Source organism: Xylocopa sonorina, chromosome 8 (genome assembly GCF_050948175.1).
Source record: "Xylocopa sonorina isolate GNS202 chromosome 8, iyXylSono1_principal, whole genome shotgun sequence".
Lineage (NCBI taxonomy): Eukaryota > Metazoa > Arthropoda > Insecta > Hymenoptera > Apidae > Xylocopa > Xylocopa sonorina.
The window spans coordinates 13555584-13578453 of NC_135200.1; the positions used below are offsets into that span (position 1 = coordinate 13555584).

The 22870-nt window shown below is 36.2% G+C and overlaps 8 protein-coding genes across 11 annotated transcripts; 5 read left to right on the plus strand and 3 right to left on the minus strand.

The window, feature by feature from the left end:
- Positions 1 to 888: 888 nt before the first annotated feature.
- LOC143426443 (non-structural maintenance of chromosomes element 3 homolog) lies at positions 889 to 2004 on the plus strand. Its single transcript, XM_076899915.1, has 5 exons — positions 889 to 1189; positions 1246 to 1414; positions 1473 to 1567; positions 1675 to 1806; positions 1884 to 2004. The coding sequence occupies exons 1-5, from the start codon at positions 1016 to 1018 to the stop codon at positions 1941 to 1943; spliced, it is 630 nt and encodes a 209-aa protein (XP_076756030.1). The 5' UTR covers positions 889 to 1015; the 3' UTR covers positions 1944 to 2004.
- Positions 2005 to 3086: 1082 nt separating this feature from the next.
- On the plus strand, positions 3087 to 6449 carry Slob (Slowpoke binding protein). 3 transcript variants are annotated; one of them, XM_076899897.1, is made up of 9 exons: positions 3088 to 3491; positions 4389 to 4558; positions 4686 to 4951; positions 5021 to 5315; positions 5387 to 5478; positions 5723 to 5848; positions 5920 to 5993; positions 6086 to 6133; positions 6219 to 6351. In XM_076899897.1, coding segments are annotated over exons 1-9 (1401 nt in total). In that variant the 5' UTR covers positions 3088 to 3162; the 3' UTR covers positions 6220 to 6351. The 3 variants fall into 3 exon arrangements, with proteins under 3 accessions (XP_076756010.1, XP_076756011.1, XP_076756012.1); XM_076899895.1 differs by lacking the exon at positions 6086 to 6133 and having other exon boundaries at positions 3087 to 3491; positions 6219 to 6449; XM_076899896.1 differs by lacking the exon at positions 6219 to 6351 and having other exon boundaries at positions 3087 to 3491; positions 6086 to 6152.
- A 423-nt stretch (positions 6450 to 6872) lies between these two features.
- On the minus strand, positions 6873 to 9089 carry Caf1-55 (chromatin assembly factor 1 p55 subunit). The gene is made up of 5 exons (XM_076899124.1): positions 8955 to 9089; positions 8139 to 8637; positions 7821 to 8078; positions 7369 to 7696; positions 6873 to 7300 (listed from the first exon to the last, which is right to left on the minus strand). The coding sequence occupies exons 1-5, from the start codon at positions 8971 to 8973 to the stop codon at positions 7121 to 7123; spliced, it is 1284 nt and encodes a 427-aa protein (XP_076755239.1). The 5' UTR covers positions 8974 to 9089; the 3' UTR covers positions 6873 to 7120.
- Positions 9090 to 9355: 266 nt separating this feature from the next.
- LOC143425943 (uncharacterized) lies at positions 9356 to 10197 on the plus strand. The gene is made up of 4 exons (XM_076899034.1): positions 9356 to 9481; positions 9561 to 9656; positions 9740 to 9873; positions 9928 to 10197. The coding sequence occupies exons 1-4, from the start codon at positions 9373 to 9375 to the stop codon at positions 10195 to 10197; spliced, it is 609 nt and encodes a 202-aa protein (XP_076755149.1). The 5' UTR covers positions 9356 to 9372.
- A 115-nt stretch (positions 10198 to 10312) lies between these two features.
- Tfam (mitochondrial transcription factor A) lies at positions 10313 to 11410 on the minus strand. The gene is made up of 4 exons (XM_076899913.1): positions 11337 to 11410; positions 10783 to 11155; positions 10603 to 10701; positions 10313 to 10520 (listed from the first exon to the last, which is right to left on the minus strand). The coding sequence occupies exons 1-4, from the start codon at positions 11393 to 11395 to the stop codon at positions 10317 to 10319; spliced, it is 735 nt and encodes a 244-aa protein (XP_076756028.1). The 5' UTR covers positions 11396 to 11410; the 3' UTR covers positions 10313 to 10316.
- A 2454-nt stretch (positions 11411 to 13864) lies between these two features.
- Positions 13865 to 19001, minus strand: LOC143426524 (uncharacterized). The gene is made up of 6 exons (XM_076900061.1): positions 18873 to 19001; positions 18200 to 18270; positions 17788 to 18126; positions 16068 to 17713; positions 14478 to 15770; positions 13865 to 14396 (listed from the first exon to the last, which is right to left on the minus strand). The coding sequence occupies exons 2-6, from the start codon at positions 18229 to 18231 to the stop codon at positions 14182 to 14184; spliced, it is 3525 nt and encodes a 1174-aa protein (XP_076756176.1). The 5' UTR covers positions 18232 to 18270; positions 18873 to 19001; the 3' UTR covers positions 13865 to 14181.
- An 88-nt stretch (positions 19002 to 19089) lies between these two features.
- LOC143426523 (iron-sulfur cluster transfer protein NUBPL) lies at positions 19090 to 20909 on the plus strand. 2 transcript variants are annotated; one of them, XM_076900060.1, is made up of 4 exons: positions 19090 to 19170; positions 19602 to 19930; positions 20011 to 20384; positions 20734 to 20909. In XM_076900060.1, exons 2-4 carry the CDS (start codon positions 19665 to 19667, stop codon positions 20901 to 20903), a joined length of 810 nt encoding a protein of 269 aa, XP_076756175.1. In that variant the 5' UTR covers positions 19090 to 19170; positions 19602 to 19664; the 3' UTR covers positions 20904 to 20909. The 2 variants fall into 2 exon arrangements, with proteins under 2 accessions (XP_076756175.1, XP_076756174.1); XM_076900059.1 differs by lacking the exon at positions 19090 to 19170 and adding an exon at positions 19183 to 19300.
- A 391-nt stretch (positions 20910 to 21300) lies between these two features.
- Positions 21301 to 22352, plus strand: LOC143425898 (sulfiredoxin-1-like). Its single transcript, XM_076898957.1, has 3 exons — positions 21301 to 21385; positions 21485 to 21691; positions 22120 to 22352. Exons 1-3 carry the CDS (start codon positions 21325 to 21327, stop codon positions 22266 to 22268), a joined length of 417 nt encoding a protein of 138 aa, XP_076755072.1. The 5' UTR covers positions 21301 to 21324; the 3' UTR covers positions 22269 to 22352.
- The last annotated feature ends 518 nt before the right edge of the window (positions 22353 to 22870 follow it).

Here is a 22870-nt window from a genome sequence, read left to right on the forward strand (position 1 = left end):
CAGGCTACTTTTCTCTGCCCTTTCTCACTTGTATGTATGTATATATATATATATATATATATGAACACCGGGTGTTCAAGATGCAATCAGTCGACTAGACATCTCGCGTCACCGGCAAAAAATGACCATAGATACCAGAAGACACTTTTTGTGAACCACGTGACACACGATGCATTTCTTTCGTTCGCATCGGTTCTTCTACGCTTTCCATGTTAGACCAATCCTAACACCGACTCAAATCGTAATTCGTTATTGTCCAACGAGGCCGTGCAATCATTTCGTAAATGCTGCTAATGGATAAATTCGACATTAGCCATTTGGACTTGTTATATACATGTGTAAATATAAGTATATCTACGTTGTATCTCTCTCGCTCTTTCCGAAGGGAATTGTTTGCCTTAGATATCCTTTAATTAAGTAGCATTTACTTACCAACAGATACGGATTTATAAATATAATACAAATATATATATATATATATATATATATATATATATATATATATACCGCTATATTTGAACGTACAGTTATTTAAATATAAGAGACGAATGTCGATCGAAATCACTAAGATCTATTATCGCGGATGCACCCACACAGCAATAAAAATGATTATCGATAATGAATTCAAACTGACGCCCTCTTGTGTTTGCCGTAACATCATCTAAAGAACTGCCAGATGTCGCTACATATCGAGCTCCAGTATATACATACATGTAGCGGCTTGATATTGACCGCGAAACTTCTCTAACAATTTTCTAATATATCTGACAAAATGAGTAAGCCGTTGTATCGTTGATACATAATTCATTATTTGTACGTGTATATTCATATAGATATCTTTCTTTTAGGTTCATCACGAAATTGTAGAACGATCGTACGACGAAAATACTTGTCACAATCAACTGATAAAAGACAGGATACAGGTATTAATAGTTTCTCTCAGCCACTTCCAAGTACAAGCGCAAGCATATCCGAACGAACTTCTTATCGCAGCTCCCAAAACTGCCCCGATCTTATGAATACTTCTGAAGAAAAACACCAACTTGTTAATAAAACGATAAGATATCTACTTGTGTCCGATAGAAGAAAGCAAGCAATTAGCAAAGCTCGTATAATTAAACATGTTTTGGACAGCAGTGGGAAACATTTTCCTTATGTGATGAACAAAGCTAAAAACCTTCTATCAAAGGTACGAAAGATATTCCAGCTTTTGAATGTTTTAATTACATAAGCTCTGGTTAATAGATCTTTGGGTATCAGCTGGTAGAACTTGAGAATAATAAATACATATTGGTCAATGAAATAGAGAACACGTTACCGCACATTCGTCCCAATGCAATAGAAACTAGACAACGAGTACTACTATTCATAGTGCTTGTTCACATTTTTATGCATCAACAATCTTGTACCGAAGGTAATAATGCCATTTGTGAGCTGACGACATTGTTTTCACACGAATGTGTTAATTTCAGATTCATTGTGGGATTTTCTTACAAATTTAGACATACCCTGCTCGGATAACCACTGCCATGCTTATTTTGGTAACGTTAAGCAGTTGATAACAGAGGTAAAAATATTATAAATGGAAAGAAGGAGAGATTAGACGTATTGTAAAAATAAAAATTGTAAATTTAGCACGGACGTGGGTTATCAGATTATGATTCGCTTATTTAGGTATTTGTTGCACAAAAATATCTGGACAAAACGGTAACGGAGAAGAATGATTCAATAGAGATAGACTATAAATGGGGACCTCGTGCAGAATACGAGTTTTCTCGACGTACAGCTCTAGAGTTTGTATCTCGGGTAAGAATGCGTTCTCCTATCAATTTTAAAAGTACACAAACCTTCCAACAATAAACGCGAATTTCGGTTTTTAACAGGTATATCATGGACGTCCAGTAAACAGCTGGCCGTTGCAATACAATGCCTTAACTAGTTAGAAATTGAATGAAATAAATTCAAATAGAATCGAACGAATGTAAATAATAATATATCCTAAATCATTGATTTTGTATAAGATGTACTTCTCGTTAAAGAAAAGAATTAACATGAATTTATAGCAAATCGATCGAATACGAGAAAAATTTGTTCAACCGCCGTCCTTGAAAGCAGCCATAAAACTGCGATGCGAGATTAAAGCATTGTGTGTGCACGTGGTCTTTGAGTTCAGAATCAGGGTCAAAAAGAATTTAAAACGCTTGGTTGCCCTAGTTTAAACGAAATCTAATCGGATTCATATTTCATCCTAACATTCCTACATTGCATAATACGCAAAGATTATTTCAGAAAAGTAAGTAGTAATAGAAAACTAATAAAAAGAGAAATAAAAGGTGAACAACATGAATATTGATTTATTTTCATTCATTCGTTCATTCTCTCTTTCTCTCTCCCCCTCTCATATTCCAGCGAAAAGGTATCATTTCCAATGACGAATGACAGTGGAAACGCGCAGTTACAGTGCAATTAAGGAAAGAATCAGCTGGGCCAGCGAATCTATGTCAAGCCGGGGGCTCTAAAGTAGCACGAAGCTTTACCGAATGCTCAGTATTCGACCGTCCTCCTCGCTAGGTGGTAACCCGGCGCACCGCGCGCATCTTTCTCTTGTTAGCCTGTTTCTCGTACTTTCATTATACAATCTATTCTGGATCACTCGCTATTCTAACGGGACCATTGAATACTATTTCCAATGTATGATACGATCAACTAGACGACTAGCTATGGATTATAGATCGTATAAGTCAGTGTGTTAAAAGACTGAGCTATGATAACGCGATGCAAGAATCGAAACGAAATCGTAAGCCGGCAAGAGGGTAATTGCGGGATAACGCGAAGCGGTATCGTCTACCCGTCTAACTAATCGATAAGGTGTCGAGAAGACACGAAAAATGCTGTACGCCAGATCTGATATGATCGAATTTACATTTTCGCCTGACGTTTCAACGAATTACCAATATCGACGTATTATCGTGCATATACGTTATCTTGAAAATGGGGAACGACGCTAAGGAAAGGAAAGTGATTTCAAATAGTTTCACGTTTCTGGGAAACGAAATAATAAATTATCGAGTATCGTCGACAGAAGAAAAGTGCGATGCATGATTGGTATAACGGGAATAAAGGAAAGTTGTTGTTGTAGTAAGAGACATCGAGCTGGTAAAAATGTTCAACCTCTATCAGAATTTAAACAAAAAAGATGAGGATCATAAAGAACCGGACGTGACCGGGCACGATAGATTCTGGCAAGAACGACCAAAAACCCGCCGGAAACGTCGTGTAGTTAATCGAAGGACTCAAAGTGCAATCGAACTTGATTCCGAAGCAATTGTCTCGGCCCGAGGTACTCTCCGTCGTGGAAGAAGCGCAAGCATCGAAGACGAAGACAGCGATGAGGAAAAGAGCTACCAGTTGACCAATAAAATCGATAATCTAGCCAAAATATTATTCAATCGCGTGTCAGCTGCACGAGGTTGCAAGGAATCTGATATTCGGTACGTCAGATATGTCACAGACCATACCTTTCTCTATTCTCTATTCTCTATTCTCAAAATGATCACTGATCGATACGTTTCTTGTCCTACGATCATTACGATTCCATACTAACCGAGAGCTAATCCGATATTTTGTTTCCTCGAGTATCCTCGACCGATCTCCGAGTAAACAGTACAGTGAAATGTATACATCGTATCATACAGAGTACCGTATCTAATAATCTCGCTATTATACTTGATGCTACTCAAACTTTATCAATGGCGACGGAGACAAGTGATTACGACGTAATAGATCGTCACTACGAATGTACGCAAAATACGCGCGAATCGTACGAAAAACGAATACCAACCGCACAACGTCGACGCAGGTGACAGATCTTTTTAAAGCAATTGCCATTTCTCTATCCTTTTTCCTCTCGATCGATATACGTACGTATGCAAGGGTAAAATTTTCATCGGAAATATTTTAGCACATTGTTCGTATTTTTCGATATATTTTCACGTTACTGGATAAGTTGCACACTGTACACGTATGCGCGAGAGGGAAAAAGTTATTACAATAGTCATGTCATCTGATTAGATGAAGCCTTTGTAATCACAGAGAAAGATGGTTGCTAGCCGATCCAGTTTGCAGACGTTGGTATACGAATTTAATCTGTTATCGGTATTGTTCGAGAAATCGTTCATCATCGGGACAAGGAACAAGTAGTGGTAGTGATTTTTTGAATAACTCAAAGGATACCGGCGATGGGTAACATTTCTTATTTCCCGATTCGATTCTTCATCGGTCTACAGTTGTTTTCCTCAGTAACGTTTCCTCAATAACGCGTTTACGCGCAACTTAAGTCATATTTAAATGGCTGATCAAGCTGATTTGGCATGTGTACTCGAAAATAGAAATGGAAAACACAACTACACGGCGCTAAGTCACGGAGCATCGGTTTGCGAGGATGCCGGTGAATGCATGGAAATGGAGAAAAGGTTCAGGGACCGTGCCTTATCAATCTGCCAGGCCTATATTCGTCGAACACCTCGCTACAGCCTCGTCAAGCAGCTCTATAATCTCGGTAAAAACTCCCTCACCTATCTATCTCCGCCTAAAGAGGCTCTAGTAAAGACTAGAGGAGAATACTCGCAAGCGAACAACAATTTTTATCATTTAACCAACGGATTTATTCGATCGATCTGCTCCAGGCTCTAGGATGGACAAGTACTGGTTCATAGTGAGAGACACTTCTTTAAAAACCGATCGACTGATCACGCTAGCTCCGTTGAGTAGAAATTGCTCGTTGAGCATATCTTCGCTGACGAAGAACATTTTGAACGACTTGTTCTTAGCCTTGCAGCATCCATACGTATGCCCTATATTCGATATCGATTTCCTCGAATTCGATAATCAAAACTACGTGATCGTGGTTCAACCGATCAGTCAAGGTAGTCTGAAAGATTTGATATATGGGGTGAGTACCTTTTCTCGATCTTATCGATTACTTGCATCACTCGATCGAATAATGGTTTCTCTTGGTTAGATCGAAAGAGCTGGCTGGACCGAGGATTGGAGTCAGAAATACGGTTCGCGCGGTAAAGGACTTCCTTTGCCTCAGGTTCAACAAATGGGACGTCAAGTACTGGAGGCACTGGTTTTTTTGAAAGAAAGAGGATTCCCGGTGGTGACTCATTTACATTCAGGCAACGTGCTCGTTCAAAACGGTGTCGCGCGGCTTGCTGGCCTCGAGAACACGCTTCTCGGCTTCACTAGTCGGATACATCCGTTGATCACCTCCCGAATTTCCCAATCCGTCTCAGTCGATATGATATGTTTCGGTAAGTTCCCATTCCGAATCGTCTATCGTTTCGATCGACATATTTTTTTTAATACCAGTCTTCTTTTCTAGGTCACATGCTATTTGAAATGTGTGCAGGTTACGAATTACCAACGGTTAAACCAAATTCCGTACACCTCTCGGATCTTGAAATGTATCCACAAGTACAAATCACGCTCCTTCACTCTCTCTCTCTCTCTCTCTCTCTCTCTCTCTTTCTCTCTCTCTCTATCTCTATCTATCTATCTATCTATCTATCTTTATCTTTCCTATTAGTAGTAATGTAATACTATATGATACTATGTGATATTTATTCATTAAAACAGTTTTGAGAAAGGGAGAGAAAGAGAGCACACAAAATTGGACTCGATTCGATTCAAGACATCAATCGAAATGTAAATATTACAGGTTATCGAGTTGCTGAAATTCATATTCGGAGAAACATCTAGTCGTCACAAGACTATCGAGGAGCTTCTTGTTCACGACTTGTTCAGAAACATCGATCTACGCGAAATGCGAAGTGCTCCCGTTACTGTGCGTACCACGCTATCTAATCGAAAGTTATCCTTTACAAATATAGCATATAGTATAGCTTTTCCTCGCAGATATTTCGTCCAATATTAACGCCGCCCATAATGAACTTACTCGACGGTATTAAACGACAAAATGCTAGTAAAAGGTAATGTAAGCCATATATTATGACGCAATGGAATCATTTTTATCTGTCTGTGTCTAAAGATTGCTAAAGATTCGTTTTGCATGTACAAACAGGCAGAGGTCGCGCTCTATAAGCGATGTCTATTTGACACGCAGATCTTGGTAATGACACGATGGATCCGATTAATCGATTTAACTCTGTGAAAGTTTTTACGGTACAATCTAACATGTCTTTTACGCCTTACAGAATAACACGCGTGGATAGCGCAGACGTCGATACCGCGTCCCGATACAAATCGGATATTGTTTGTAAGGGCTCTTTGCTCGAAGAAATATACAACGAGCTTTCAAATACGGCTGTATAATTCTGGGAACAAAATCTGTTTTGCAGTAACACTTTATCTTTAGTATATTCGTACGTCATTTTAATCTCTATCGTTAGTAGTTATTTCACACAATATTGGTATATGTACGTATGTACGTATGTATGTATGTATGTATGTATGTATGTATGTACGTATGTATACATACGAAAAAAAGAAAAGTCAATAAAATAGAGGAAAAAAAAAAAAAAAAACAACAGCGACAACAAAGGAATATTGAATGATAACTCAAACTTGCGCAATATCTGCGCAAACAGTAGACAAGTGATAAAATATCATTCCATAAGAATCGTACATTCTTTTCACATTTTTCTAATACTTTCAATCATTTTCATCCTAAATCAACGATATACCCGTAACGTAAAATTCGAAATGATAATTATACTCCGTAAAAAATGATTTTACTCTCGTTTCATTGCGTATAGTACATGTTATATATAAACATAAGAAATTGCAGCACGTCGCAGAATCTGTCGGAGAAAAACGATGTTTGCATAGGTTTAAGGTATGTAATCGATTATTTCTAAGAAGAAATTATTTCTGTGTACATAAACGGACATAAGATCGGTAGTAAAAATAGATATTGCTTCTCGATGATCCTTTCTCGTTTAAACGTAGAAATTCACTTAGACGTGTTCATCTTGGCCCTAATTTGGGATGCATTGGTTTCACGCAGACACGCGTATACGAACACGCGAGAGAGCGTGTATCGTTAGAAAATTTTAGTATCAAATAATTTAAATCGGTTTCTCTGCTCGGAGAGAATTTATGACGCACCAGCTTCCAACTCGCTCGCTGGTGTATCTGGTTCTTCGTCGTTGTAAATGTTTTCTGCCATTTGCCATACTTGCATTATATTGTCCTCGGATACCGAACATATGACCCACGGTTCATTCGGATTCCACGAGAAATCACTAATCTTTGCGGTATGTCCACCGTGTATAAACTAATATAAAAGATGGAAATGTGTGTAAATAGACGTCCGAAAGATGACACGAAAATGTGCGTACGTACCAATAACTCGGGTGGCCCATCTTCGGCATCCTCACTGGATTGTTCCTCGCCAATTTTACTCAGATCCCATACGTGTAGACGTCTATCTGTACCGCTACTAGCTAATATCGTCTCGTTATGCGGTGACCATTGAACTTGAAAGATCTCATCTTTGTGAGATTCGAAAGAATGTAATTTCAATTTAAGATTTCTCAAATCCCAAAGCGCCACCGTTTTATCGGCACTACCAGTTGCAAGAATAAATTCCGAGTACGGATTAAAACTCAAGCAATTCACTTCGGCAGTGTGAGCATCAACAGTATGACTCGGTTTGCTGGTATTATTACATCTAACGATGATAGAAAGACAAAGAAAGGATCATTGACAAATAATTGTAACACTATTTACATTTATTTAGAACGATGATGATGATATATATATATATATATATATATATACGTGCATGTAATCACCTTGTGTCCCAGATCATTAACTTTTGATCATCCGCGACAGATCCGAACAAAGATTCGTGCAACAAATGCCAAGCTACGTCTTCAACAACAGCGGTATGTCCAGTGAAAATTGTTTTCGCATCTATAACACGATTTTCTTTAGGGGGAGCATTAATATCCCATAAGCAAATCGTATGATCATCGGATGCGCTAAGCAAGTATCCATTCAGGTTTGGATTCCACGACAGACCGTAACCTTCCTTTTGGTGTCCTCTCAATCTAGATAAAACGAATCAAACTCATCGCTGTGTCGATCGACCGCCAAACGAATACACTCACCTTAAATCAGGTTGACACTCCCCATTAGGATCTGGTTTACTCGGATGTTTAGTATAATCGAAGACGAGAACATCGCTGGACGGTGTTTTGGTTGCGATTACGCATGGATTTTGTGGCATGTATCTTGCTCTATTTACTTCCCCCTCGTGGTTTATCTTTATTTCAATTTCGATCTTTCCACTGACAGAACCGAATCCCCCAAATTCTCCTTTCTCGTTATCATAGTGCGACGCGTCGAACTGAGCATCTTCGTTCGGTAATTGAACACTAGCTATAAGTAAATGATTTTGCTCGTCAGAAGTGTGAGTGCCCAAAATAAGTCTATGCACCGAATAATCCTTTCCCTCCGGTCTGGTCACATCTGGTAACCACTGAGCCGTTAAAGATGGCCATTCCAACGCGTGTGTCATCACCAAGTCGTATAAAAAAGGAGTATTCTTTTTCCATATCTTATATTCTTCGTTAATAACTCTTTCCTCCACAGCGTCATCGAACGTTTCTACAATTAGATAAATTCATTACTAACAGATCTAGTTCTCTAATAATAATATAACCTATGGAAAGTGTATTTTAATCGATGCTTCTCTTTCTTCGACCAAACGAGATGCTTTTTCTTCAGGTTCGATAAATTCAGCAACGGGAGAAATGAAATTAATAAGATTAAGAATCGAATGAAATTAATAAGATAAAACTGTTGTTTACAGTATCCGGAAGAGTAGAGAAAGCGTCGTTCGAAGAAACGCAACCTATCCATCGAAATTCTCGAAAGAAATAAGAAAACTAAAAAGAATAGAAGATAACGACCGTAATTCTTACCACCGTCTTTATCTCCCATTGTTATGTTTCGTTCAATTTCTCTAATAGTACAAGAAATATTAAGAATAACTTTAACCCGCCAAAAGCCGCGAAGCCTAACCGGATTTCATGAATAACGCAACCGTTCATACTATATATACACTATCCAGATACACGTATATACCAACAATATAGGCAGGTTAAACAGTATGCCGAGTTTCCATAGTATGATGGTATGACAATGACAGAAAATTTCTATATTGCATAAAACACAACCGACAACGTACTCTCTTGTATCCGCATCCGCATAGAGAGAGTTTGTGTATCATGTAAATTTCAAATGTCATTTATTGTATAACACTCCTGAAGTTGTATTTATATCGTCTCTGATTTATTTGGAAGAAAAGAAAATTTGTCCAGTGTAAGAAACAAGTGTAGCATGGAAGATATCAATGCTAGAAGAAATGCGAGGAGAAGACGAATTTTGGAAAATTCTGAAAAACGTTTATTAAAAATCACTGGCAGAGACGGTGATAATGAGTTCAAATGTAAATGCGTGTTAATTTTAATAACCGTTAAGGACACGCGTATTTTATTCGCTTTACTAATACCGTTCTATTATTCTAGCTCCAAATGTACATTTTGGTATATCTAGTCAAATGTTCGTCGCTGCGGACATAGAGAAAGAAATTTTATATCCAAATGTAAATGACAAAATATCAGGTAGAACGCACGACGTATCATTTACATGTTTTTTTTATACATTGTAGAAATTAACTTTAATCATTTAAGCATCCAACTTTTAGATGTCGACCCCACTTTAAACCGGATCGTAAAACCATCATCGGCCAGATTAATAACAAACCGTATAAATTACATATTGTTGGCTGTTATCGTTAATATATTACTCGTATTGCAATTGGATTTCTTATTTGGAAAGGTAAAATATTCCAATTTTATTATATATACTTCTCTACTGTATACTCTCTTCTAGACGATCACGATACCATACTTTCCGATAATGCTGGGACGTCTATACAATTATAAGAATGCCCGTGAAATGCAAGAAAATAATCTGCTGTATGCTGCTTTGATTCTATGCAATATCAAACCTGAATTAACTTATCAGTTGAAGAAATTGGTAACAATAATTCATATGATACTTGGGGATCTAGCTTTGTACATTTTTAGTTTTACGCTAATACATTATATACTTCTATTGTTGATGCGTAATACAGACATTCCAATTACTTTAAATATATAATCATTAGTTCTTTTGACGTACAATTTAATTACCATCCAATTCGCTCAACGATCCACTTAACGTTTACAAACGCAAATATTTTGAAAAAAGTAATAAAACACTTTGATTTATATATATTCTTATTGTACACCTTTAACATCTTTATATTTCATTAAAGTTTTATGTCTTACAATATCAGAGTGACCCAAGCGCATCATTTTCATCTCCCACTCGTCTAAATCTTTTCTATACTTTATCATCGACTGCGCAGCCTGAGTAACATACGGTTCTTTTTCTGCTTCTGACAGTGCATTCCAACTTATTGTTGTTGATTTTAACCAGTGCTAATATCCGACACGATAAACGAATGATATTAATCGATGATAAGTTATTAATATCAAATAATGTCAAATCAATTTACTATACCATGAAAGGTGTATCCGGATCTCTTTCACTTTTCTTCGTTGCCATGTAAGACAAAAATGCACTTAACGGCTTTTTCGGTTTTCCAAATACTTCACTTTTCTATTAACAATTACATATATATTTTGAAAATAAGAATAAATAATTTCCATATACAATTTGATACATTGCAGGCACAGTTACCTGTTTATTATTCGCTTGATTATTACTCGCTATATATTCCTTCTTCTTTTCTTCCCATAACTGTTTCTGCTCATCGGTAATAGAATTATTATACTCTTTTAATTCTTTAACGTATACCTCATAATTTCTATTGTATTGTCTTTGAAAATTCTCTTTTTCAATGGGATCTAATTCTGCCCATTCCTTCGATGCTTTCCTCACTATTTCTGTTGATTTTATGTTAGGGTTTTCTTTGATAACCTTGGGTCTAATATGTTTCAGGTATAATAGAAAAACAGTTTCTGGTCTCTTTGGTTTTAATGGGAAGACGGTGTTTCTTATTGACTTTAGCGTCAGTTTCGAGGCATTTCGACAACAACTTAATAGATTACATCTAAAATAGAAATAGATAGAAATATTTTTATATGATAAGTTTTAGAAATCAACTTTCATCTTAAAAAAGTTGTTCAAAATCTAACAAGATAAATAGTATAAATTACTGTACGGATACAATTTCTCTTCTATACTTTTCTATCCTTTCTATACTTGTTTAAAAGTTAACCAAACCGTTTTACCTTGTACTTAACAAGTTCTTCGAGTGCACGAAAAACATAAAGCTTCCGTAACCCGCCATTTTCCACCTAATATTCTAACAACTTTATATTATTCGTATTATCAGTTTTGTTAGGTTAGTCGACTAGGAATCTTAGGAATAGCGAGGCTTCTAAATCATTCTTTCCACGCATGTACGCATGTACGCATGTATTATAGATGGACACGATGTAGTTGTCCAATCAGAGAATTCACTGAATGATGCCATTCGCTGGCATCATTTTTCATTGGCCGATCTTTGATGTTTAATCATGTTTGTATGTATCTTTGGATATTTTAAAACGCGTTTTAAAACGCTCGTTATAAATTTTAAGTTAACCTGAAAAAAACTTTTTATACATTTGTTATATGCTGTAAATTCGGTTTAAAAATCGGTTTTCGAATTCAGATTATTTCTTGGTAAAATTAATTCGATTGTTGGCGATATCAATTCCAAATGTAGTGTTTTTTCATTTTTTAATTAACAAACTGGTTCTACTTTTCCTTTGAAGGAAATCAAATTTTCTATTATGGATGAAGATAAAGTATGTAGTTTAGTTTTTTTTGCGCGCGTGTTACGAGGTACTAAAATATTTATTTTTATATAAAATGGTCTGAATAGTTTTTTAGTATTAGAAATTATTGAATAGATCGTTCTTATAGTTATGTACATTTCTTTACATCGCCTGCCTTTACAGAATTAGTATGATATTATAGAGAAGCTGCTTCGATCTCCTCTACGTCTGGATAGATTCGAATAGAAAGATATTACCATGCTGTTTCTATTATAATTCTGTTATAATCTGTTATCGTAGAAGCATCCGTTGTGCATCACCAAGAATTTATTTATACCACAGATTTGTTCGCCGAGGATTTGATTAATCATTAACATAAATGTTAAGAGCGTTGCGGTGTAAAGGTTGTAACGCTATATGAAATTTATACGTAATCTTTTATTTGTGTCTCTGTTTTAAAATAACAAATAATATCAATACGTAAGCTGCTAATTACAAAGATGCAGTTACATATTAATCCTGGAAATTATTTTCGCCGTTGTGTTTTTTCTTTTTAATAGGTATCCATGGTGAATGCGCTACAAATATGGAAGAAACAGATATTCGATCGATATGCCTGTGAGTATGTTCACGAGTACAAGAATAAGATATACTGAAAGAGAAGCAGATTGTGAGAAAGTGTTGAAACAGATGTAAATATTTTTATATAATATTTTTAAATAAAGTACAGATATTCTTATTGCATCGCATCCATGCCTTGGTGGCTCTTGCTCGCTTAAACTGCCATCATCATCATCATCATCATCATCATCATCATCATCGTCATCGTCATCGTCATCGTCATCGTCATCGTCGTCGTCGTCGTCGTTATTATTATTGCAGTTTAATTTAGTTACGAAATTTTAATTTAAATGTAAAACAATTGATTTTTTAGAATCAACAAAATGTTCAAAATATGCACGATAGATATTGATATATTATTAAAAAACGATGAGTTTGTATTTCGTGTAATTAGTATGGAGAGCTAGAAGGGAACTTACAACTTGTAAATAACGACATAGTAACTACACCATTTCAGTGGAAGCTAGCGATCGGAAATCAAAATTAGAAGAGTAATATCGTTCCATTGAACCACCTATGAATGTGAAATCAATTAATATCGAATGAAATTTTGCAACGGAGACAGGTAAAAAAAGTAACAATTTCCCGATACAGTCTCCGCTCGCAGAACGTAAAGCTGCTACGAGTGATAAAGAAAATATGATTTGCACGCACATTAGCGGTAAAGAAAAGTATTCCTAAACATATTAGTATTATAAACATTTGAAAAGATTCGAATAGTTATAAATCTTTCAAGTATGTTATAGTTTAGAATAAATTACAATTTTTCTTCTTTTTCATTTATAATTATATACACAAGTAAGCTAGTGTGTGTGTAATACACGTGTTTTCTTTAATATGATTCTGTTATATTTATCCAATACAAGTGACTGGTATATATAAACATGATCATAAAAATGATCAAACTTTTATAAAATTTCCTTTCAACTTTAATGCCGTGCAATTGAAAATGATTAAAATAATAACTTTGACTTTTTCGGTCATTTAGACGAAAAAATGATTTTTTATATCAGTTACGTTGCAGCAAGTTTTTCCTGATTTTTACAATGTTATCCGAGCAGGAAAATGATATATTTTTAATTTTTTTTTTGCTTATACGTGTCCTTTCCTTTCCCCGTCTCGCATTCTTTCTTTACCTATGCGAAAGTGCATTACTTGTAAAGAAAAGTTGTACACAGACGCATAATTCAAGTTAAAAAATAAACTGAAAGACTTGATTTAACTCGTACAGATTACACACCGCTAAAGTTATAATGCTGTGACTTGTGTATGGTATTCTTATACTAGTTATTTCTCGACGACAAGCCATCGTTTCATCGTTTCTTTCATTCCGGCACGAATCGAAATTACGTCTAAACAGATTGAAAAGAATTTGTTATCAGAATAATTTCATATTTTTTTATCAGGGGCGCAACAATTAATGTAAGTAATTAACATTTAAGTGTTTTCATGTAGCGTGTTTCATAACGCCTTGGACGTATGTATTGTTCGCTTTGTCTAACAAACACCTAAAAACGACTATGAAATCTTCCGTTAGCTGTTGCTCTTTTAACAAATTGAACTGTTGTTTTCGTCGAACGATCGATGGAATTTATTCTGTAGCACGTTTTACTAGATCGCCTTGGTTAGTTGAATCCAAGAGTTGGATATATCTCTTTCCAATATACTTCGACATAATCTGTATTGCTTTCCTTCAGGTACCACCTTCGCGTAATGATTTTTGCTGTTCCAAAAGCCGTTCCAAGGGAGATGGTCCAGGTCCAAACCATAAAGACTGTTGATTAAGTCGAGCCTTCGTTTGATCTTGGTTCGACATATTACAATTCTGTGAATTAGATTCCCACGTATTATTACTGCTAAACAGGGAATACGTATTTCCTGTGCTCACCGACTGATTCGACTCTAGGTCTGCCTGTAAGCAGAAAACCGTGCAATAACAGTTATTTAATTTACTAACGTTCGGGAAACGTTTATTTACATTTTCAATACCTACTTCTAATGATCTAGAATTTTGGAAATTATTGACAGTGCCAAAATGTTTCGCATGCTGAGAATCCGTTGGATAGTTGTTCGAGGTTCTTAATGGAATTTGAGATAACATGTTTCCAGGATTCGAAGTGTCCTCCCAATTATGATAGTTTTCCATGAGAGAGGTGTCTTCGCCACCTGGCAATTGTATGCCTCTACTATTTGAACCCCAACACGGTACCGAAAGTTGGGAATGCCGAGTGCTGTCCTTCCATAAATTGAAATTTGTAGCCTCGTAATTTTGGAAAAGCGGATAATTACTTGTCACTGATTGTGACTGATTTTTCGATATACCGACGTGATTGGGTAACGAAATTTCGAAAACATCCGAATTTTTCTTATACGCCGATGACGATAATTGTTTCTGTGATATTTGACCGAACGCATTCTGATTAAACTGGTCACTCTGGTTAAAATTGAAAGGAAAACTCGGCGTAGCTGTCGAATGATTCAACGAATTACCGGATACATTCGGCGGTATCATAGGCGGTGTTTGTTGTCTCTGAAGTTTCTTCTGATATGCATTCAAGGTCGAGAAAGTTGGAATATTCGCAATAGTTGGGCTAGTTAAAGTAACTTGATTGTGTAAGGGTATCGCGTTTGGTCTGAGACTAGTTTTCGTAACATTCTGTTGTTGTACGGACAACGTGTGTTGGGGGTTTTGTTGAATGTTCAAGCTGTGATTTTGCTGCAAGGTAATAATATTATTTCCTCCGGTCAGCTGAGAATTGATATTCTGCGAGGCATTCGGTAGAACGTTGTTCGGCTGAGTCGACGATGAGATCCCAAGATTTTGATGCATCAACGAATTTTGGGCCGCTCCATGAGCTTGCGTTCTTTGATGCATAGTAGGCCTAATTTGATTCGACGTATTGTGCAAATTGATACTCTGCGATTGTAAAGATTGCTGTTGCGCCGTGTTTGCGAAATGTCCTTGCATCGGATATGTCGAGAGATTTGAACCAACGTGATTGGTTGCATAATTTTTCGTAAACTGTGGATTTTGCACGTTGAACGTTTGATTCTGATAACAAATCGTTCCTACGCATTGAGATGATATCGGAGTCAGAATTCCAGTAGTTTGCTGTTCTTTTCCAGATGGGTGTTGTGGGTGATTCATTTGGGAGGTTTGCGGGACGGTGTGCTGTAATTTCACCGTTTTCATTTGATTATGACCTGAAACGATTTGATTGTGCACAGTAGCCGTAGCAAAAGGCATCAATGGTAGTCGATTTTGAATGGTAACCGGTGTAGCAGTAGTAGTAGTAGTAGTATTAGTAGTAGTAGTAGTAGTAGTAGTAGTAGCAGTAGCAGTAGCAGTAGCAGTAGCAGTAGCAGTAGCAGTAGCAGTAGCAGTAACAGTAGCAGTGGTAGTAGTAGTAGTAGTAGTAGTAGTAGTAGTAATAGTAGTGGTAGTAGCAGCAGCAGCAGCAGCAGCAGCAGCAGCAGCAGCAGCAGCAGCAGCAGCAGCAGTAGTAGTGGTAGTGGTAGTACTGGTGGTAGTGGTGGTGGTGGTGGTGGTAGTAGTAGTAGTAGTAGCAGTAGTAGCAGTCGTGTTGAAAATATTGTTCGTTTGTTTCGATATTTCTCCAACGACAAGTGATAGATTTTTGTTCCCAATTGGTACGAGACTTTTCGTTGGACTGACCGGTGGAGCGGCCGCTTTATTAATTTTTTTCCCATTTTCCTCTTCCACGTTTAACGGGGAGAGATTCTTAAATGTGACTTGCTTTTGCTCGGTCTCAGCGCGTCTCATTATAGCCTGCATCGCTATATTTTGTCTTGGTTTTCTAGTTGCCGGTAGCGCATTGGTTTCGAAATTGATATTCGACTCGGTAGAAACGAGTGCGGCCGTGTCTTTGCTTCGTTCCAATGAGCCTTGAGGTTTCAGGATGCCTATCCTTTTGTCCAGAACGTGTTCCAACGTATCAACGTCCGCGGAACCTTTACTGCTGGCGGACTCCGATAGAACCGGGCTAGTCGACAGAGCCGATTGTCTCTCTCTATTTAAACTTAATTCCTCCAATTCTTTCATCAATTCGTTACTTAACCCGTTACCTTCGCTTATCGAACTGAATCTGTTCCCACGTTTCTCATCTTCTAACGTAATTGCGATTAACGCGTTACCATTTATTCTACATTGCGCTAAACAATGCCCTAAACGAAGTATGCGTACTGCGCGTAATTTATTGGAAGCATCGATATTATCCTCTAGATCGGTGTTTGTAAATTTTAAGCACTCGAAACTTTTCTCCAATGGTAAAAATCCTTGCAAATCACGATCTTCTGGCAGTGGTACTTTAATATACTGATCGTACGCAAAATCAGCCACGCAGTTCTGCAAAGCGTTCAACAACACACATAGGCTGGGCCAGATCTGAAGCCTCGACGTGAAAGCTAGTTCTTCCAAAACTGTGGGTTTCGTATTAATCCAATCAAGGCACAGTTTTATAGAAGGCAAAGCGAAATACTCGATAATTGAATTTTTAATCGTGTAGACAGGCAACAACAAAGCAGATAAGCTTCCGGCTATGAGATCTAAGATGCAATCACGAGCTACTTTTTCGTCAGACGTTAACTGTTCGTTCTTTAATGACTCCGTAGTAGCGCTACCGATGACAACGGTCGTTGTATGTTCCAAGGCGTACAAATTGATAACGAACATCTGAACGAGCATCCAAGAGGTGAAACTTTCTGTCGCGACCAACGCTGTTAATGTCTCGGTTAATAACTTTGCATACGTAGAAGCGATCTTTAAGTCTCCAAGATTGTGAATAACACCGTGAAGTTTCAAGAAAACCGCTATGTACTCCTGAGATGTTAATTTCGTTTTTCCCTCTATATTGAGGGAGGTATCGTTTAAAGCGGATGACAACGTTTTTGCCAAATTCGTAGTGGCAACTGGGAAAGGATGTTTTACAGCAACTGACCGTGTGTAATGGAATACAGTCGCCAATTTGTTACCACGCGATGCTTCAAGAAGAGCTAACTGATTGTACGGTTGTCCACTGGATGGTGATAATGATACCGCATGCCTGTAGAACAATTCCGCTTGTTTGCTCTCGTTTCTATAACGAGCTATATCTCCTAAATGCACAAGGCAGTATTGGCATGCGTAAAAACACGAAGATTTGTGAGGCACTGATAACTTTTCGATAGCTTTCCATGGCGAGGTACATCCATAAATATAACCCTTCCTAGAAAACATGCGATTACATGATACTTGTTAACACAGCGCGCGTCATCGATCACTGCTAACTGATCCTTTTACCTTCTGAACGGCAAATCTAGATCAAATGCGGTACAAATCTCTTGTAACAACGTTAAATAGAAACCACTAGCTGCCTCCAAACACCAACTGAGCAAGGCTTGAGATTCTCCACGCTTAGGATTTTTTCTATCTTTTGCTTGAGACTGCAGAGTCGCTATGTAGTTTTTAAATCCAAGGTTCCAAAGTTCTTGTTCAACTTTTCTATCTAGCGCGTACTCCAAGTCCAATATCAGAACTTGTTGATATATCTTCTGTAACTGTTGTTGGCATACCCATGCGTCGCTATCGTTTAAAAGGTCTCTACAACGTTGTACTTTATCCTTTAATGGTTCTGCTTTTCTATGGAAAGAACGAGAAAGCAATAAATATTTCGAGTTTTTCATGTTTGTTCGTTCTTAATTCTAAAACTTACTTTAAAGCTTGTACCGCTGCGTTTAGGCCCATATTCTGTCTACCTTCAATTTCCAACGCGAGATATTTTGCCTAGAAAGTGGAAGAATGAAATATATCAAAGCAACCAACTTGAATTACATAAGTTGTTAATAAAATATACATAAATATCTACGTACAAACAACGGTATGCTGTTAATTAGATACCTATTAACATACTTATATTACATACGTATGTACGTATATCTATGATACTTAACGATTAACACAAAAGTATAAAGAGGTATAAAACTTTTTTAATATATTTAACGAAACGTGATATTTCGCGTAGAATTTTTGTAAATCGTATCAATGTAGAAATAAACAATTGCACGAACTTTTGTCTCCTGTAACCTTTTGTTACGGATTACGTGTACATAAGAAATAAAACCCGAATAGCAATGCACATTTGTAAATTGAACGTTTATGGGAAATATTACGATTTAATTGATATACGAAAGTCAATAGACGTGTATTAGGGGTATCAATTATTATAGATAAAGAGTTAGGTTAACTAAGCCCAAATACGATAATCTCGATAAGAAAAAAAAGATGATAAACAATGATAGTAATTTTCAACTATACAGCTACTAAAACTGTACACAACGGCACGAATTGATTGAAATAGAAATTTGTGAAATAAAAAAGGGACTTACTTTCACATATTTACGTTAAACTTAAATTGCACCGCATTACTTCATGATATGTACTTCGTATTAATGAAAAACTGCACCGCCCTCGCGTTAAACATTTACAATTCTTCCAGTGAGAAACGTTAGAATTTCCATAAGTGCAAATAAAGTCGGTAAAAATGTACTATCAAACTACATATGCATGAACGAATCGTGGACAAAAAACTTGTACGCTGAGAGGAAATTTTTAATATTCATGTGTATCATGTTCTCTACAAAGTTATAGGATAAGATTCCGCGATTTCGCGATTCGAAATACCAGGTTAGAATAAACTTTCTGCTGGTTGCGTGAAATAAATTTCTTGAAAATGTTAGCATTCACCTCTACCAAAATTTTCATGGCTCTTCAACGAAAACATAACGGGATAAATAAGTACCGATCGTTTTCTTTAGTATGTACATTTTTTTGCGTATTATACATATATACTATATATTTATTTATTTGTACGCACACACACACGCATACACACACACACGCACACATATACATATACATATGTATATATGTTTGTGTTTGTTTTTTTTTCTTTATTCTCTCTCTCTCTCTCTCTCTAACGTTCAATAAGTCATTATCGCGGTCAATTTTATCAAATGCATGCAGAAATGACCAATGTGCGTACTACACACTAGTGACAATAATGTATCACAGTGTCCGAATAATATTTCGTTTACACAAACTTTGTTACATTTTAGAATTGTTCGGTTTTTCTCGATGAACGAAAAAGCAGAGAAATTGAGGCAAAACGGAAAGAGCTAATGTCGCGCGGTCTACCAAACCGTAGACCTTTGAAAGGTGTTAAGCAAATCGTTTTAGTGGCGTCTGGAAAAGGTGGAGTTGGTAAATCCACGACAGCTGTAAACTTGTCGATCGCTTTAAAAACTATCGAGCCGCAAAAATCGGTCGGTTTACTTGACGCCGATGTATTCGGTCCATCTATACCGTTAATGATGAATATACAACAGTCTCCTATAGTTAACGATGCAAATCTTATCGAACCTGTTGTAAACTATGGTGTAAAATGGTGAGAAAGGAACAGCAGACACTTAGCTCGTACTACTTCTACATTCTTCCTTGAGGTGTGAATTTTTTTTCCATACATAGCATGTCCATGGGCTTTTTAGTCGACGATAAATCTCCTGTAATTTGGAGAGGATTAATGGTAATGAGTGCAATTGATAAATTATTACGACAAGTAGCATGGGGTCCCTTGGATTATCTTGTTGTAGATACTCCACCCGGAACAGGAGATACACACCTCTCTATTCTCCAAAACCTCCCAGTCGCCGGAGCGTTATTAGTAACTACACCTCAAAGGGCATCCGTGGAAGTAACTAGAAGAGGAGCTAACATGTTTAAACGCCTAAGCATTCCAATTATTGGAATTGTTGAAAACATGAGCACTGTTATATGTCCGAAATGTAACAATGAAATAACGCTTTACAACAGTGAAACTCAAACGATTGCTAGAGAATTCGGTATATTAGACTTATCTACAAGTATTTACAAGTTAACGCCATTTTTTTAAATAATAACAACAAACCACATTCGTGATTTAATATTAGATATTAGATTAGATACATATTGGAATTAATACCAAAAAAAACTAGCAGCATATAAAAATACTGCTTTCAGGTGACTATGATATAATACGATCGATATAAAATGACAAACAGAATATTACGTACATTTTGACTACACATAGCTTCTTCTATGCGGTGGAATAAATTGGCGTTTGGTTGTTCATTATCGAGGAGAATGGCTTTGAAAAATTTTTAGGCATACATCGATACAGCTCTTCAAGAAGTTATTAATGTTTTCTTCTAGATGTACAAATCTTACAGTCTATTCCATTGTCGGAGGATATCGTGGAAAGTTGCGATACTGGTAAACCAATTGTTCTGTCTGCACCGAATAGTATTCAAACTGCGGCGTACAAAACTTTGGCCGAACGTTTAATTTCCTTTCTAATTAACCAACCAGTAAATGAAAACTGATATACACGATTTTTTATTTATATTTATTTTATTATATTAAGATTTAGAAAATGTTAAAAAATCATGTAAAAACATTTCCGAGTACACTTATTGCATTTACCAATTTATTGGATAGCATCTCCGTTTCCCAACACTTCCATAAACTATAAGAGAGCAGGAAAAGCTTACATTTATTTTATGAACGATTTGCTACATAATGCTGAACATATTTGATCTATGATCACGTACCGATTGGTATTATAACATTTATTAATACACGAGTACGAAATAGCGATATTAAATATAAACGGTTCAAAACTATATTCTTCCATGTACGGCTGATAAACATGACTACCATTTTTATACGTAATGTATGTGTACGCACTTTTATACGTACGCGTATACGGTATTACGTGCTTTAAACTTCAAAATTTTTCTGTCGATGTCGTCGCTAAAAATAAACCAGCTTGCAACACATTTGGCATCGCTAAAAAAATATTTACGTAAGCAAACATTAATAATTGTGCATTACGTTTTTCTTCTACTTCAGTATCAATTCTAACCAATCATATTTTCGTTTCTATCGCAATTTCTAAATTTAGACTTCAAAATGAATAATAAATGTTCGACTAGTATTCATTCAGATACAAATGCCGAGATTCATGATATTCCAATGAATGTCATTATTCGGCCTATTCCTCCGATTACCGACGAAAAGAAAGTTCAAAGTTTAATGAATACGTTGAACAATCCTGAAACAGAATTATTGGTCCCACCGATTGATGTTTTATGGATTAAAGGTACCGAAGGTAATAATAGAAATTTTATCGTTCTGTATCTTTTTTTTGCTTGTGTTATACGTATGGATGTGTACGTACACCGAGTCCGATTGCTTCCGGCGCAGCATGCGAACACTAACACATACTTAGGTCGAAAGCCTGTCGGATGAAGGGGACACAGTGGTAAGAGAGCTACGTACATATGTTGATAAATAGCAAGCTAATTTATATCGACATTTACCATTAGGACAAATCAGCGATACATCATTTTTATGCGTTGTAAAATTGGTTATTATTTTGGAAAATTTTAGTTGGCTCAGTGTACACGTAGAGTATTATATTGATTCTGGTCGACTTTAATACCAACGCAGACGTAGAAAATTTTACTGGTCGCGTTGTATTAGCATTAAAAAATCGGATAGAATCAGTGTAACGATTAGTACCTCTTTTTATTTCAGGAGGTGACTATTATTATTCCTTCGGTGGATGTCATCGATACGTGGCCCATCAAAGACTTGGAAAGTCATTTATAAGAGCTAAATTAATACAATCTACAATAACAGACTTAAAGTCTTATCTAGGTGGTTCTACGCCAAACTTGAAATAACATTTATGAATGCGCAGTGTTTTCAAATCTGAATAACACAACTTCATGCATGAAAACTAACGTTTGAAATCAGAGGAGAAAATAGTTTATTTAGTAATGTATTTGTAATTCATTACCTTTTGGTATAATCAGATTCCTATAGAAATTCATCTTCATTTTAAATTTCTTTGATTAAATCATAAACGCACGTCTTTGTGCAAAATTTACACATTTCCACTACTCGCATAAGCATTGAATCCTGAATGTAAACGTGCTACAGTTTTCCCTTCTTAATGTTTACAGAATTGCATTTCAATATCTACAGTATGATACATAATGTTTTGTATTTTTCAGAATAAATATACATGAAATACATAACTTTCCTTTTCACTTTTAACAGTACAAGATATTTGTTTAACATAATTTCTATTTTAACTCTTTTCTTTTAACTCTTTCTATACCACTATTTATTTACGTAACAATTATATTAATTATATGTACAGATGTTTTATGACATGGCAAATATTACATACCTAATTAATCCTTGAAAACACATTCAAATTATATGAAATATACAATTGCATGTGCATAAAAGTGTAAATATGTATAAACACACTATTAAT

What these genes read in the sequence shown, in the direction of transcription:
- LOC143426443 (XM_076899915.1), top strand. Translation starts at nt 1,016, where the DNA reads ATGAATACTTCTGAAGAAAAACACCAACTTGTTAATAAAACGATAAGA. An exon ending in CTAAAAACCTTCTATCAAAG is followed by an intron (nt 1,190 to 1,245) that starts GTACGAAAGATA and finishes TCTGGTTAATAG; the next exon opens with ATCTTTGGGTATCAGCTGGT. An exon ending in TCAACAATCTTGTACCGAAG is followed by an intron (nt 1,415 to 1,472) that starts GTAATAATGCCA and finishes TGTTAATTTCAG; the next exon opens with ATTCATTGTGGGATTTTCTT.
- Slob (XM_076899895.1), top strand. Translation starts at nt 3,163, where the DNA reads ATGTTCAACCTCTATCAGAATTTAAACAAAAAAGATGAGGATCATAAA. An exon ending in TGCAAGGAATCTGATATTCG is followed by an intron (nt 3,492 to 4,388) that starts GTACGTCAGATA and finishes ACTCGAAAATAG; the next exon opens with AAATGGAAAACACAACTACA. An exon ending in CGACAAAATGCTAGTAAAAG is followed by an intron (nt 5,994 to 6,218) that starts GTAATGTAAGCC and finishes TACGCCTTACAG; the next exon opens with AATAACACGCGTGGATAGCG.
- Caf1-55 (XM_076899124.1), bottom strand. An exon ending in TTAATGATCTGGGACACAAG is followed by an intron (nt 7,697 to 7,820) that starts GTGATTACATGC and finishes TATCATCGTTAG; the next exon opens with ATGTAATAATACCAGCAAAC. An exon ending in ATGGGCCACCCGAGTTATTG is followed by an intron (nt 7,301 to 7,368) that starts GTACGTACGCAC and finishes CTTTTATATTAG; the next exon opens with TTTATACACGGTGGACATAC.
- LOC143425943 (XM_076899034.1), top strand. Translation starts at nt 9,373, where the DNA reads ATGGAAGATATCAATGCTAGAAGAAATGCGAGGAGAAGACGAATTTTG. An exon ending in TGTAAATGACAAAATATCAG is followed by an intron (nt 9,657 to 9,739) that starts GTAGAACGCACG and finishes TCCAACTTTTAG; the next exon opens with ATGTCGACCCCACTTTAAAC. An exon ending in TGGATTTCTTATTTGGAAAG is followed by an intron (nt 9,874 to 9,927) that starts GTAAAATATTCC and finishes ACTCTCTTCTAG; the next exon opens with ACGATCACGATACCATACTT.
- Tfam (XM_076899913.1), bottom strand. Translation starts at nt 11,395, where the DNA reads ATGGCGGGTTACGGAAGCTTTATGTTTTTCGTGCACTCGAAGAACTTG. An exon ending in AAGAACTTGTTAAGTACAAG is followed by an intron (nt 11,156 to 11,336) that starts GTAAAACGGTTT and finishes TTTCTATTTTAG; the next exon opens with ATGTAATCTATTAAGTTGTT. An exon ending in ATCCGGATACACCTTTCATG is followed by an intron (nt 10,521 to 10,602) that starts GTATAGTAAATT and finishes GTCGGATATTAG; the next exon opens with CACTGGTTAAAATCAACAAC.
- LOC143426524 (XM_076900061.1), bottom strand. Translation starts at nt 18,231, where the DNA reads ATGGGCCTAAACGCAGCGGTACAAGCTTTAAA. An exon ending in CTAGATTTGCCGTTCAGAAG is followed by an intron (nt 17,714 to 17,787) that starts GTAAAAGGATCA and finishes CATGTTTTCTAG; the next exon opens with GAAGGGTTATATTTATGGAT. An exon ending in GAACAATATTTTCAACACGA is followed by an intron (nt 15,771 to 16,067) that starts CTGCTACTACTG and finishes CTACTACTACTG; the next exon opens with CTACACCGGTTACCATTCAA.
- LOC143426523 (XM_076900059.1), top strand. Translation starts at nt 19,217, where the DNA reads ATGTTAGCATTCACCTCTACCAAAATTTTCATGGCTCTTCAACGAAAA. An exon ending in GTAAACTATGGTGTAAAATG is followed by an intron (nt 19,931 to 20,010) that starts GTGAGAAAGGAA and finishes TTCCATACATAG; the next exon opens with CATGTCCATGGGCTTTTTAG. An exon ending in AACGATTGCTAGAGAATTCG is followed by an intron (nt 20,385 to 20,733) that starts GTATATTAGACT and finishes GTTTTCTTCTAG; the next exon opens with ATGTACAAATCTTACAGTCT.
- LOC143425898 (XM_076898957.1), top strand. Translation starts at nt 21,325, where the DNA reads ATGTCGTCGCTAAAAATAAACCAGCTTGCAACACATTTGGCATCGCTA. An exon ending in ATCGCTAAAAAAATATTTAC is followed by an intron (nt 21,386 to 21,484) that starts GTAAGCAAACAT and finishes TTCTAAATTTAG; the next exon opens with ACTTCAAAATGAATAATAAA. An exon ending in ATGGATTAAAGGTACCGAAG is followed by an intron (nt 21,692 to 22,119) that starts GTAATAATAGAA and finishes TTTTTATTTCAG; the next exon opens with GAGGTGACTATTATTATTCC.